Source organism: Diplotaxodon limnothrissa, linkage group LG3, assembly GCF_057381915.1.
Source record: "Diplotaxodon limnothrissa isolate DT_005_m linkage group LG3, D_limnothrissa_male_GT1.1, whole genome shotgun sequence".
In the NCBI taxonomy this organism is placed as follows: Eukaryota; Metazoa; Chordata; class Actinopteri; order Cichliformes; family Cichlidae; genus Diplotaxodon; species Diplotaxodon limnothrissa.
In genome coordinates this window covers 34,168,257-34,183,967 of record NC_140598.1, presented here as the reverse complement: position 1 = coordinate 34,183,967, position 15,711 = coordinate 34,168,257, and the positions used below count along the sequence as shown (strand labels likewise).

At 36.7% G+C, this 15,711-nt stretch overlaps 1 protein-coding gene across 1 annotated transcript; it reads left to right on the top strand.

Moving 5' to 3' along the window:
• The first annotated feature begins 284 nt into the window (after positions 1–284).
• LOC146635495 (Fc receptor-like protein 5) lies at positions 285–6,090 on the top strand. The gene is made up of 8 exons (XM_085350145.1): positions 285–315; positions 540–599; positions 1,025–1,291; positions 1,673–1,924; positions 2,588–2,746; positions 2,887–2,937; positions 4,926–5,000; positions 6,017–6,090. The coding sequence occupies exons 1-8, from the start codon at positions 285–287 to the stop codon at positions 6,088–6,090; spliced, it is 969 nt and encodes a 322-aa protein (XP_085206271.1).
• Positions 6,091–15,711: the final 9,621 nt, after the last annotated feature.

The window sequence follows — 15,711 nt, the reverse complement described above, 5'->3', positions numbered from 1 at the left end:
ATTTCACAATTTATCTTATACGTTACTATTACTGAGAACTTAAAGAATTAAAAGAGTAGGCTGAATGATCAAAATCTAGAACTGATCAAACATAAACGAATAAAGAAATTCAAGAAATTGAACATATAGTAGGTTGCAGGGACATTTTTTATGCAATCACATGTGACTGAAATTGAACCCTGTTGGGCCCCAGTCACTACAAAGAACCACAGGAAGAGGAAATTCCTTCAAAAGAATATATCCTCATTTGAGTTTGATGCTCACACAGTCAGCAGCAAGACGACATGGAGGTCAGAATCTCCACCAACAGTGTCTGTGAGTACTGACCTTGTCTTTTGTAAAAAAAAAAAAATATATATACAAATTAAAAAATAAATACATGGATTAAGGACAAATAACAATATTCAAAATACAGCTATGCATTTGCATGAAGTCATTATGGATGTTTGTAACTGCTCACTAAAAATGCATAGGACTTATTGCTAATGATGGAAAAAAAACCTGTTAAATATTAAAACTGTCATTCTCAATCTTTTCAGTGATGAATGTCCTGTTTCTGTTGGTTATAGTTGCTGAATTCAGTGATTCGCAAACATATAGTAAGTCTTTAAATATTCATTTTGTTGTATGTCTAAGTGTGTATGTATGTTATAGATTTAATAAATCTCATGAGAATATGAATTTTCTGAAACTACTGCAGTTACTTTTTTTTCAGCTAAAAATAGAACTACAACATAACATAAACCTCTAAAACACTTGTGAAAAAACTGCACGCATACGATCTATCTATCTATCTATCTATCTATCTATCTATCTATCTATATATATATATATATATATATATATATATATATATATATATATATATATATATATATATATATATAATGTCATATATAATTATTTGAAGGCAGTCGAGCATTAGAGTGCTTAATGTGTATACATTTGTGGTTGTCTGAAAAACAGTTTTTTGAGACTATTTTGTTCTGTATTTGTTGAGTCTTTATTTGATTTTCTGTCTCAGATTCAGGTTTTCCTCAAGTTGTTCCGAACAGACAGCAGTTCTTTCAAACAGAGCCCATCACTATCAGCTGTGAAGGGCTAAATGGGCTGACTGGATGGAGAGTGATGAAAAAGATAAATGGAGATGTTAGAACATGTGCTTCAACCTGGGAAACATCGATTGGACCTTGCAATATTATCAATGCATATCCTTCAAGTGACAGTGGAGAATACTGGTGTGAAATGGGAGGAATACAAAAAAGCAACTCTGTCAACGTCACTGTAACTGGTATGCACATAGAAAAAAAAAATATATATAAGTTGACATACTTAGTCCATCAACAGTTTTTAAAAAAAACAAAACAAAACTCTGTTCAGTTTCAGTACATCACTTACAGTAATAGATAGTGTCATATTTGGTACTGTAGTACTGTGGTAGTTTTTATAGCACACACACACACACACACACACACACACACATATATATATATATACACACACACACACACACACACACATATATATGCTGCATGTGCATTGTAATAAGCAGAAAAAGCATTTGACACAGATGTCTGTTAAAAACGATGTGAGCTGTCATGACTGTTGACTATGATTAACAAGTAAAAGTCCCTTTTTACACAAAATAACTGCCATATTTTCTGCCATTTAGATTTAGAGAGTCATGTGATCCTGGAGATTCCTGTCTATCCTGTGATGCAGGGAGAAAATATGACCTTGCATTGTAGAAAAAAGGATGCAAACTCCAGGTACACTGCAAAATTCTATAAAAATGGCGTCTCCATTGGGAGCAGCTCATCAGGAAACATAATGGCTCCCACTGTATCCAAATCTGATGAAGGACTTTACAAATGTAGCATTGCTGATGCTGGAGAATCACCAGAGAGCTGGCTTAGTGTTGAAGGTAAGATGCATTAATATTTTCTAAATAAATTAGAGACAAACTTTGTACCCAAACTGTATTTTAGACCTTCATGATAAAGTGTGTTAATGAAGAGCAACATGTGGTCTATGATGAACATACCTACTGTGCAAAGTGACGCCAGAGTGTTGCTTTTATGTGTCATCTTTGGACATCGTATTTTGGTCTACTAAAGGGGTTGTTTGGTAGCACCAGGTAACATCTTTTATGTCTACTAAACGTCTAGTGTTGACGTCCATTGGACCTCTGTCCACAGGCTATGTGTAGTCCAAATGTGGTCGTTGTGGACGTCTTTTCATCAACAAATTTAGACTCATTGTTAATGTGGTTTTTAATACAACTTATTTAGTCCCATGTTTCTAGGGGGTGGAGGACATGTTTTCTATTGGCTACTGGTTAATTTTTACGAAGCTTTGTTTACACCTTTGTATGCATGTCAAGTTATCATATGCGACTGAGACATTTAAATAAAGTAATTGGAAAATGATCTGGAACAGTATGCCACCTTTTGAAAAAGGGCTAAATCATATTGGGCATACATAATAGTATTTGAATAGGATTTATTTTAGCTTTTAAAATATTTAGAGTAATTTACAAGATAATTTTAATCATTTCTAATACACAGTGCAATCATCTTTCTGGCAGGACATCCTACAGTGCCTAACTTCGAGATCTACCTGGTGCTCTGCACAGGTTTCAGTGTTTTATTGGTGGTCATTCTGCTAATACTGGCAGGAGTGTTTCAACGTAATAAACATCAACAAACCATCAGAAGTCGTACAGAAGAAACTTCTTTGACACCAAGTATGCTGACAGTTGGCTCATCAAAACATTTTATTTTTTTATCACTTTTTATTTTATAACAATAAGCATACTTAGTGATTCCTGGTGGCCATCACCAGTTGACTTTTTTTTCCTGTTCATTTTGTCTTTTTCATAAGCAGGTGCTCACAATTCTACTGCCTCCTTCCAGCCTCCCTCTTCTGCACAAACAGGTCAGGAAGACAAACATCTGTTTAAGAAAAAAAAAACTGAACTTCAAATCTACAGGATCATGGAAATTAGAAACACAGTCCTTTAGTAAATCCTTTAGTAAACCCCAGGACATGGCCCTGATATGGTATTGTTCGGTCTTTGATTTTAGTCCCTCAGTAGGTTGTTGTCACTGTTAATTTTGACAGGAAATTTTCATTTAGTTTTTAATTTAGACATGTATTTTGTCTTGTGGATAAACTGTATGTGTGTTTAGTTTTTTGTCAAAATTTAGCTATCTAAATTCATTGAATTTTACTCTTGTCTCATTTGACTTCATATGAGAAGATTATAACAGACTATTGAGTAAAATTGTTGAATAAAATATGATTTTGTTTTAGTCACAATTTAGGCAACTAAAATCATAATTTAAGTTGACTAAATAACATAACACTTTAGGAGACTAAAAAATGATTCAGTTGACTGAAAAATAAAGTATTTTTACACATGACAGTTTCTCCAAACAATTTACAAAGCATATTTTTTATCTTGACATAAAATGTGAAATGTGTCTATATATCTACTCTTAACATTTTGTTACATTATCATGAAACAGGGACCATGATAGATAGTTTTACCTCCCCCTCTGCAAAAAAAAGAGAAAAAAAAGGGGGTACCGTTTTATAGTCTTACTTCACAAGCAAGATTGGTCAGTTAAATTAACACTAGTTGTTATTAGGCAATATGATGATGTCAAAATATACCATGTTTAATAACATTTTTTTTATTATAATTTTCATGTTACTGTTGTGGAAAGAAATATGTTGTGCTTTCTTATGGTAGAAGCATAAATGCTACAAATGGGTCACTTTAGCCCACTGGTTGCGAGGCAGCATGATGACAACATAATAACTGATATACAGTCCCGATCAAAAGTTTATGACCACTTGAAAAATGCCAAAAAATCATGATTGGATCTTAACTAGGTTCCAAGTAGAGATTCAACATCCAACAAGAAGAAATGTGAGTGAGACATGTTTTGAGCCGGCACCTTCATTCATTCATAAGATTGTGCTGTTTTACAGCTGATCAAAAGCTTAGGACCACACCTCCAAAAGAACCTGTAAACCCCCTCAAAGCAGAAATCAAAGTTCCAAACATGAACTCAATATTGAGTAGCTCCACCATTATTGTTGATCACTTCAAAGATTCGTTGTGGCATGCTTGATGCAAGCGTTTCCATGAGGTGAGTGTGAACATTTCTCCAAGTGGTGAAGACGGTCATCTACTGTCTGGAACTGTTGTCCATTTTTGTAACTGTAGTCCATTTTTTGAAAACTTCCCTTGCCATTCATCCCCAAAGGTTCTCAGTTGAATTTAGATCAATGGAACATGCACAATAGTCCTAAAGAGCGATGTTATTATTGGAAGAAGTCCCTTGTCCTGCGGGCATTGTGTACTGTAGTGTTGGCGTGTTGAAAAACCCAGTCGTTACCACACAAACAAGGGCCCTCGGTTATTAGGGATGCTTTTTGCAACATCTGGATATAGCCACTGGCCGTTTGATGCCCCTTTCACCTCCTGAAGCTCCATTGTGGCGCCCCCTCCACTGTGGTGCATAAAATAAAATAACATGTCAATTATAGATTTTAAAGGCATGTGGTCCTGACCTTTTGATCAGCTGTAAAACAGACTGTTTAAGTTTAAGCGATGTTTATAAATTGGAAGCTCAAAAAATTTGTTAAGTTTGTTTATTTTAGTGAGATTCAATTTAAAAAAAAAAAATCAGCCATTTCAACCAAAAAACAACAAAAGGTTTTAACCATCACTCTGGTTTTGGTATGTCTCTTTGATTTGATTTTACTGTCTGCACTTTGACATTGTTATCATATAGAAAGAGTGTCTAGAATCAGAGTTGTTGTTGGTTTTTTTTGTTTTTTTTAAATTTCAACTAAAAAATGTCTGCCCATATCATATTCGTTTAAGGTCTTGACTTGTCTCTATATTTCAGTGCCTGCAGTGGTAAGCATAGCTGAAGAAAACAACGAGACATATTCCCTCATCACAAAACCAAGAATGTCGACAGGTAGTTTGCCTAAACTGAAAACATTGAAGTTATAATACCCTTAATTGCTTAGATGTGTAGGGGAAGTGTCATGGTTCAGGAGTTTTTGACCCAGCATTCTGAGTTTGGTGACTTGTGTTTTATTATGTTCTAGTTTATTTATTTAGTCTAGGCTTTATTTGGCTCTATGTTTTGAGTGCTGTTTCCCTGTTTAGTTCTTGTATGTTTAGGTTCCTCCCATGTTTGTGTCTCCTCAATATGTTGTTTATGTTGTTGTGTCTTCATCGTGTGAGTCTGTCCTCCATTGCCCTTTATGTCTCATGATGTCTTTATCTCCCTTTTTCCCTTTTTGTCCCTTTCTCTTGCTCTCTCCCTTTGTGTCTCGTCTCTTCTTCTTGTTTACATCTCTCCCTTGGTGTCTCATTTCATGTCTCCCCTATCTGTCATGTGTCACTTTGAAAGTCTCACGCCCCATGCTCAGTATGTCCAGTTTACTTCCTCCTGTCTTGTCATTGTGTCAAGTTGCCCCAGCTCCGCATGTGTTTCCTCTTCCTTTGTCACCCTCATGTGTATTCAGGTAGTCTTTGTCATTCATTTTCGGTCAGGATGTCTGTTACATTCATGCCATGTTTCCAAGTTTCCATGTTCCAGGTATCCACACACCCACACCAGATTTCATGTTTAGGGTTTTTCATGTCTATTTTTGGTTTTCCCATTTTAGGTTATTATTTAGCTTCATCTTGGTTAGCCTTTCCCCATTGTTTTGTAGTTTGCCACCAGCCATAATAAATGCCTCACTCTTTGTGAAGAATCCTTTTTTTTGCCTTTGGTTGTCTGCATTACTCTCCCCTACACATGATCTAACAGCATAGATCGTGACAGGAAGAAAAACATGTTACCATATAAAAAGTAACATCGCTCTGAAGACCATACATAACTTAAGTGTCCCAGCCAGAAATGAGTGAGAACAATTTACATTTTAAATGTAATGAAAAGAAAAATCACTCTTATGATGTTTTGTTGTTATATGCCTGCAGAGGACAATGCACTTGAATCAGTCCAGGTGATGTATGCTATGGTCAGGAAACCCAGGGATGTGAAAGGTAATTGACACTGAAAGTAGACTATTTAATCCTTAATGCTCACCCCACGTTTTGGGAACAATTTAGGGTTGCAGCAGGACTTGAGCCTCTGCACATTATCACTGAGCAAAGGGCCAGGCCAAATACATCTTGGACAAGATGGATATATAATCTCACAGTAATGTTATATTCTTGGTTTTTAAATTATATATTTTTTTAAACACAGCATGCACGTGTTTCATGCTGTTGATATTTTCATCTTTGTTTTTAACATCTCAGAAAAAACCCCACACGAGAAACCCATGGGCAAAAATGTGTTGATGAGTCTCCTCGGTCTATCATGCAGCAGCCAGATAAGACTGTTTTAACAAATAACTGTTTTGAAATGTATTGTGCCTCCAAACAGAGATGGCAGTAGTGAGCTGGTTGGAGACCCACAACTGACTGGCATGGATCTGGATAACTTTTACTGCACAGTACAAGACTAAAAATTAAAGGGAATGCTGGTCTTCAGTGTGCATTTTGTTTTCTTTGTTAATGCCATCATGAAATCTAGAAAAAGTGACACATGTTTATATATATTTATATAAAATACAATGAAACATTTTTGTGGTTAAAAACACATTTAATTAGTTAACTTCTAGTTAATTTCTAATATGTGAAAAGATAGCAGTTTATATCAAATTGCAAATATCTCAACCTGCATGTTTAAAAAAAATATTATCTCTGTTCTTATTCTGAGAGTGAAAACTTCAGCCACCTCATATCATCATGTCTATTTAAACAGGGAGCAGTGTGTTAATAAATATTATTAGTGAAGCCCAGGTCTATTTGCTCTGCCTAATTGTAGACATGAGTACACTGTTGCAGTTCTTAAACATGCTCACTGTGGCTTCTGTGGCAAGACAGTGTGACAAATGCTATGTTAATGTAATGTGAGCCATCAACACAATATCCTTTTATGCTAAATATGGTGGTACTGTGAACAGAAGGTGAATCTTATGTAAAATTATGAAGATGGGGGAATAAATTGAATGCAAAAAATGTTTCTTTTAATAAAAGCAAATTTATGTAAAATTATTTTTTGTTAACTTGTGTTGTTGTTGTTTTTTGAGTATCCATAAAATTTAAGAAAATAAATAATAATAATAAATGAATAAATATATGATCTTAAGTGATACATATATATATATATATATATATATATATATACAGAACAGTCAGCCGAGACTGCAAGACCAGACTGACCAACCTGTGCACTGCCTGGATTGATTACAAGAAGGCAGGATGAGACAACGAACATCCAAGAATACATTGGGAAGATGGCCCCAACTGACCGAGTGCTCAGTGAATACCTCAGGCAGCAGAAACCCAAGAAAGAGGAGGGAGACGAGGAACCATCATGGAAGGACAGGCCCCTGCACGGTATGTACCACCGGCAGATAGAGGAGGTGGCTGATATCCAGAAATCCTACCAGTGGCTGGACAAAGCTGGACTGAAAGACAGCACAGAGGCACTAATCATGGCAGCACAAGAACAAGCTCTGAGCACAAGATCCATAGAGGCTGGGGTCTATCACACCAGGCAAGACCCCAGGTGCAGGCTGTGTAAAGATGCCCCAGAGACAATCCAGCACATAACAGCAGGGTGCAAGATGCTAGCAGGCAAGGCATACATGGAACGCCATAACCAAGTGGCCGGCATAGTGTACAGGAACATCTGTGCCGAGTATAACCTGGAAGTCCCGAGGTCAAAATGGGAGATGCCCCCAAGGGTGGTGGAGAATGACCGAGCTAAGATCCTGTGGGACTTCCAGATACAGACGGACAAAATGGTGGTGGCTAACCAACCGGACATAGTGGTGGTAGACAAACAGAAGAAGATGGCTGTAGTGATCGATGTAGCGGTTCCGAATGACAGCAATATCAGGAAGAAGGAACACGAGAAGCTGGAGAAATACCAAGGGCTCAGAGAAGAGCTCGAGAGGATGTGGAGGGTGAAGGTAACGGTGGTCCCCGTGGTAATCGGAGCACTAGGTGCGGTGACTCCCAAGCTAGGCGAGTGGCTCCAGCAGATCCCGGGAATAACATCGGAGATCTCTGTCCAGAAGAGCGCAGTCCTGGGAACAGCTAAGATACTGCGCAGGACCCTCAAGCTCCCAGGCCTCTGGTAGAGGACCCGAGCTTGAAGGATAAACCGCCCGCAGGGGCGTGCTGGGTGGTTTTTTTTTTTTTTTATATATATATATATATATACTATGGAATGCCCTTTAGGAAAATATTATATATATATTCCAACCAAAGTCTGAATATATGGAATGAAACTTGAATATATAGAATGAAACTTGAATATATAGAATGAAACTTCAATATATAGAATGAAACTTGAATATATAAAATGTATGAACCTCATTTTAGAGATGATGTGTTTCTGAATTCTCCGCCTTTACAAAATGGCATCAGCTGAACTATTTCAGTACTTTTTAGAGCTTGACAACTGTTTTGCGACAGCTGTTCAAATCGCAAATGGTAGAAATAATTTGAATTTATACTACGTCACATTGAAGAACACGTTTTCATTATTGCAACATTTCTAGTGCTCATGAATAATGTTCAACAAAATGTTTCTGGGAGAAGATTATGCGCACTTCTTGAGGGAATTTATCAATCACTGATGGAGATGTCAACTGAGCTAACACTTCGAGCAGAAGCTGAAGCACATGTTATGGGCTCATTATATCATTCTACATCTCAAAGAGGAAGGCCAAGGTAAGTGATAAAAATGGAAACAAATTCATTCATAATGTGTATTGCACTTTAAAGAGTCAAGAGATGGCAAACAAGATGATGAATGCAAGAAATAAGAAAGAAGTTAACATATTTCTTCTTTTGTTTCTAACTCTTTTAGGTACAACATACCAGCTACTCAGCTGACTGACATGCGAGACTTGGGGTTTAGTTGGATGGCCATATCTCAAATGTTGTCAGTAAATGTTCGAACACTGTACAACCACAGGATACAACTAGGTTTAGTGGACTATGGAAATTTTAATAATATTTCAAATGTGGATCTTGATCATCTCATTACTGAGATTCTTACACATACCCCTGGCTCAGGAGAATCCTACATTAGTGGTAGTTTGAGAGGAAGAGGAATCAGAGTTCAGCGGTGGCGAGTGCGAGAACGTTTAAGAATAGTTGATCCAGTGGGAAGAGCTTTGAGAGGACGGAGAGCAATTCAGCGGAGGGTCTACAATGTCACTGTCCCAAATCAAGTGTGGTATGCCTTTTTTCACGTCTTAAATTTGATTAATGTTAATTATTACTTCCTGCATTGTAGTAATATAATATTTTGTTTGTGTTTTAATAAACAATGTTGTATAATGTCTGGGTTTAAAATATTGTTTATCTCCAGAAATAGGTTACATGACAGAAGTACAATGTCAAAGTCATAACCTTTATTTTAATGTACATCTAGTGTCATAATAATAATATATTTCTTCTTATTCCAGGCATATTGACACAAACCATAAGTTAAATCCTTGGGGGTTTGTGTTTCATGGAGGAGTTGACGGCTACAGTCGCTGCATTACCTACATGAGATGCTGCACAGATAACAGAGCATCAACTGCTATGCAACTTTTCCAAAGTGCCGTTGATCTCTTTGGCCTCCCACAACGTGTCAGGGGTGATGCTGGAAGTGAGAATATTGATATTGCACGGTTTATGATTGAACATCGAGGGCCAAACAGAGGAAGCTTTATGGTTGGACGAAGTGTGCATAATCAAAGAATTGAAAGATTGTGGGGTGAACTAAACAGAGTTGTGTCAGCATACTTTAAAGACCTTTTCCTCTTTATGGAAAATGTTGGGATTTTAGATAGCACTGATCCATTTCATATTAGGGCTCTTCACCATGTATATCTTCCAAGAATTAACAGATCTGTGGATGAATTTGTAAATCAGTGGAACCATCACAGCTTAAGGACAATGGAAAATCACTCCCCGCTGCAGCTGTGGACTGTTGGAATGTTGCAACTTCCTCAGCATCACAGACCGCTCAGTCAAGTGCACTTCAGACATCTTACCATCACCAGCAGTTGACGGCTGGCTTGAGGCAGATCGACCCCTTGAGTGACGATGGAAATCATGGGATAGAAGTTTTTTTGACAGCATGCCGCATGCTTCAGTTAAGTTATTAGTAAATTTGTTTGTGTTAATTAAATAATGTATTTGAGTGCATGCCAGACACTAAAAATTGTGAAATATCATGATACTGAAAAGGGTCCAAGACTATTATTTAGGTAAAAGTAAGGTAAGATGAAAAGACTGGTTTTATCTTCATATTCACTTGTGAAATTTAAATCATAAAAGTAGACAAATAAAGTGTTTAGACTACACTTTTCTTTCATGACAAACCTTGTCACAGTACAAAATGTTACAGTATATGTTACATATGATTGTATGATGTACTAATGTATCTGTTAATAAACAGGAATTATGATTCATTCATTAAATAAAATATGTTATACATTTTAAACTCTTTAAACTTTTTTTTAAAGACACAAATTACATAAAAAGTAGGAACACAGAACACTTTATTTGTGTATTTCCAGTACCCATAGGAAGGAAATAATATTCTGCAGTAATATTTAAAAAAACAAAATGAAAGAGGAAAAAAAAACCCAAACAATCTACAATAGGCCTGTGTTATCAAGTAGTATAGTAAAATATGCAAACAAAATCCTTAAAACACTCCCTGCAAACCAGGTAATGTTTATTGTCATTATTATTATTATTATTGTTTATAATACTTTGATAACATATAATAATTTGATGAGATTGTAACGTCATATAGTGTGATATAATGTTCATATTTCAACCTGTAACATAACCAGGTTTGACCAAACCAATGTCTGTCACATTTATAGACAACTTTGCTGCCAGTGTTGGAGATACTGTCTTCCTACCTTTTAGTATGTAGGGTTACTGTAATACTTTTCAAAACTTTACCAAAACCTAACAAAAACATTTTTTAAACCTGTGAGTTAAGCTAAAAGTTAAATGATATTAATACAAAGTTCTGTGTAAAGCATAAATGTTCAAATGGGACACTGAAATAAAGCTTAACTCATCTCATTTGAAAATTCACATTATGTGGAATAGTTGAACACAGGAAGCATTTGAGAAAACTTAATTCTATATAACAATGAGATTGTGGCATATTATTTTGCTCACTGCAGGGGTGCTAAATAATGTAATGTTACTATGGGTCATACCAGAGACAAAACATGCCATATAAGCTGGAAAACAAATTAACTACAATCCAAAACCAAAAAAATGCACATGTATAAACTGAAACAAAATTCTTCCATCCATTCTCTTCGGCTTATCAAATCCATGTCTGATTTGAAAGTAGTGTGCACTGCATGAACTGGTATTTAAGCTGTAATTTGAAAGACACACATGAAGCTTATTTAGGCTATACAGTCCTACTGCTGTCCAGGATGTGGGGTTAACAACATTAACAAAAAACAAGAAAATAAAATATGCATATGCAAAATAGAAAAAAACCCAAATCCTCATCATGTCACCAATCCTTAAGAAAACACATCATGCTCTTCCAAATCCTGGTGAATTCCGTATTGCAAAATCCATGTCTGATTTGAAAGTAGTGTAAACTGCATGAACTGGTATACGAAGTATATTTTCACAAGTATTGGCCACTGGGAATCTGCAGTTAGTGACGAACTCAAGGCTTGGCTTTGGAGAAAAACCCAGGGCTGGTATGCTGTCACATCCAGTGCAGAAAACAAGAATATCTTCCAAAGAGACATCATTTTCAACTATAAGATAAAAAAAATAAAAAATGGTAATGAGATTCTGACTAAGACTACTGATGTACAGATACATTAAATTACCAAAAGATTAAATCAAAAGTGAAACATGTATATTTTTTTAAAAGTAAGCTGTAATTTGAAAGACACACATGAAGCTTATTTAGGCCATACAGTGAAACCACAATGTCAAAAAAAGAAGTTAGTGGAGACCACAACATATTAAATGTACGTGGATGCAGCAATAGCCTATTATTTGTACTCAGTATACAGAATTGGTAATAATTTATTTATTTAGTTATCCTCCTATTTATCCTGTTATTTATTTATTTATCCTGTTACAGTTTTTGCCCGTTGCTTGAACACTATAAACCCATGCTTAGACTAAAGTAACACAACGTGAAGCTGTTGTTACCATACCTCAAACACATGTACCCCTACCTTAAACAAAAGCGCTGCTTTGCACCCCAGTACCAATTATGCAACACACCTACTCCCTCATGCAACACACATGGTCCTGCATGCTACACTCTATTTCATACATAAGACACTTCGCTCACAAAATGAAATCTCAGGGTGCCATTCGGAAAACACATGTATCCAAAATACAAAACACATCGGGTAATTGCAACCACTCAAATACACACCTACTTGCAAAACCGAACACCAATTAGCCAACTACAAAAAGCCCTCAGCGTAGCCATTCCAAGAACTTTGCAAGCATGGATGGAGGGAGAGCAAGAGGATATTTACCCCGGTGCCTAGCGGGAGAGGACATTGCTTGCGATGTTGATGAGGTCCTGTGGCCAGACCCCAACAGACGGCGGGATCCATGAGCCCACTTATGCACAATTGTCATGGTTTTTTGTGTTTACAGTATAGTGTTTTTTCTATTGCAGTACTATTGTGTTGTTGTTGTTTTATTTGCTGTACCTGTATTCATGGTACTGCAATGTACAGTATTGAGTAGGTCTATTTGCGTTTATGGTTGTTTGGAAATGTGTCTCCTGTAAATGTGCCTTCTGAATAAACAATGGGAATCAAGGACTGCAGTGTTTTATGTAAAGAAGACTAGTGTGTTCCCCCTGATCTGTAAGTGTTTGCATATGATGCAAGTATGTGTCATTTTGTCAACAGAGTTACATTTTGACAGAGGAATGTTAGGTTTTGACAGCAGAGTTTAGGTTTTGGGAGTAGAGTTCCAATTTGGCACAGATGTGAATAGTATATTTCCCAGTGTTGTGTCATGTGTACTTGTGTGTACAGTTTTGGCACAGCGAGCGGGGTTTTGCAAAATGTGTTCAAGCAGTGGGCAAAAACTGTAATACACTGAAGTCAAACTGAAATCACATTTGGATACAATGTTCTTTGTAAACCCAGCACTTGCATCAGTACTATCTATCTACTTTTTTTTTTTTTTTTTTTTTTTGTGTCCCGTTTGGATCTTTAGCCATCAGAATTGTTGTCTTGAGGCCAAGAAAGATGCCAAGCGGATTTATTTTACCAAGTGGATCATCATGGCCTTGCCATATTGGTCCATTTGATTGACCTTTATTATAATTATGAATTTATTTTATTTTCAGTTGCAAACGGGACAGACATAACTGTGGGATAGGACAGGGGGAAAGAATGAAAGAAAACCAAAGGGGAGAAGAGACGGTGAGAAGGGGGGGAAGAGAGAAAAAAAAAAACAGAGGAGACAGCAAACAACAAAGAGCAACATAATAATAGAAAAAAAAAAGCACCATCACAATAAACTAGTGTTAAAATCTCCCAATTCTTTGAATCTTTGGGCTGAAGGAAGGACAATACTCGGTGTATAAATGCTCAATCAACAATCATTTATTTCCATAGAATTCAACACTTATGAGCATTTAAGCCATCATGATGGGGAGAGCTGCATGCAGAGGGTCACAGCAAGTCTCAAAATAGTGACGGGTTACACAGCTTTTTATACTCTCTAGTGGCCCCCACCTGGTCGTAAAAGACCAAACATCTCATTCTTTCTCTGTTACAGCGCCTAATTTTATGACCTCGGCTCCCTGTCTTTCTGCTCTTCACCAAAGGAATGTGGCCTGTTTCTTCTATTATCTGGACAAGGTCCTCTGCACACAACATTCTCTTCATGATTCAGAAGTAAAACATGTCAAGAAACAGTGTAATACATTCAACAGTGTTGAGTAATACAGGTCAAACAAATAGATCGAATGATTTTCACACTCTTTTAAGTCAGAAGTATAATGCAAACTAAAACTACATACTAATCACACACTCTATATTAAAGGGTATAATATGATCTACAGCAGTTAACATAATTCAACTATTTTGATTACATATATCACCCCCCTTTTAATGCCCCCTTATACCTTTCAAATGTACTTAGACTAGAACCTCTGTGTAAGGAGCTTTTAACCTTTATTTTTATTGCTGCAGCTACCAGTGTCTTCCAGTTGGGTGATTCTCAGCTTCTTTCTTCGACCTCCGGGGTTAGACCACCCTTTAGTCATTGCACAGTTCTGGGGATTATTCTGCCCCGATTTCAAACAAAGATCTGTGTGTTTTGGGGTCACCGGCGTGTCCCCCCTTTTTGCCAAGAGCCTCTCGAACCTCGTTGGTATGGTGTTCCTGGTTCTCGCCAACCCCTTCATGGTTATTGCTGTGTTTATGGGATCCATCTTCTCCAGGAGCCCAAACGTCATGACACTTGACCCCAGTTGCTGTCTCGGCAGTCCCTACATCTGTCTCTGCTGTGAAGGGTCCTCATATCTCCGGGTCCCCGTCTGGTGTCTGCTCCTTTCTCTGCAAGAGACAGAAAACCAAAACACCTCTCTCCCTAGCCTTGATAATCTAATATTGTTATCCATTGTTCTTCTAATGATTCAAATTTGGTTCAAAATATTATGTTCAGGACCTATTCTAATCATAATCTATGTGTGTGTGAAAAAAAAATCAAAAATTAATGAACCATTTCTAAGTCTACCACATTATAAGCTTAAGTTTTACCGTAGCTAAATTATTAATCACACAAATAAAGTCATAAAATGTTCATAAAAACATTGTTTGATGTTCGGACTCAATTCCCCCCTTTTTGACACACTCCCATGTGTCAATTCATTGGAGCTAGACACTTAAAAGAGAAGGTTAGTGACATCATATCTCAGAAAGTATCTTCAATCCCGGACATTTCCCTTCTCCTCATGTAAGGAAGTCTGTCATCCTTCCATGCCCTGGTAACTGGTCCATCCAGAGCTGTAACATTTTGAAATGTACATACAACAAGCCAAAACACACCTTGGTCACACCAACCCTTTTCTGCCCTGAAGATGTCCAACGCCATCTTAGTCTGGACCAGGGTTGTAATAGTTTTGCAATTTTCATTAGTTTTTATTTTTATTTAGCTTCTATTTCAGATTTTCAATTTTATATCAGTTTTAATCAGTTTTTACCACTTGTTTGCTAGTTTAGTTTAGTTTCAGTTATAGTTTTAGTTGTGTCTGCAATAATTAAGTGTAGCAAAATCCCAGTCCCATCATATCAGTCATGCTCTTGTGCTTATCCTTGGGTATTGTGACTATTAACTCTTGCAGCACCGGGTGCTCCTAATTTTGGTTCAAGTAAATTTATAAACTTTGTGAAAGGAATTGACTCCTCTGCACACTGGAATAAACATAATCAACATGATCCACATTTTACTGCGTGTTATTTCACCATCTTATTGATTCAAATGCTCCATCCTTATGTGGTTTGCGACATTATGTTTATCCACTCTGTCTCTAAATGTTTGAAGAATCTTCAAGTTTGGGGTCAAATTTT

Coding starts and splice junctions, on each gene's coding strand:
- LOC146635495 (XM_085350145.1), top strand. CDS start 285: ATGGAGGTCAGAATCTCCACCAACAGTGTCT. Junction 600..1,024: donor CAGTGATTCGCAAACATATA/GTAAGTCTTTAA, acceptor TTTCTGTCTCAG/ATTCAGGTTTTCCTCAAGTT. Junction 1,925..2,587: donor GAGCTGGCTTAGTGTTGAAG/GTAAGATGCATT, acceptor TCTTTCTGGCAG/GACATCCTACAGTGCCTAAC.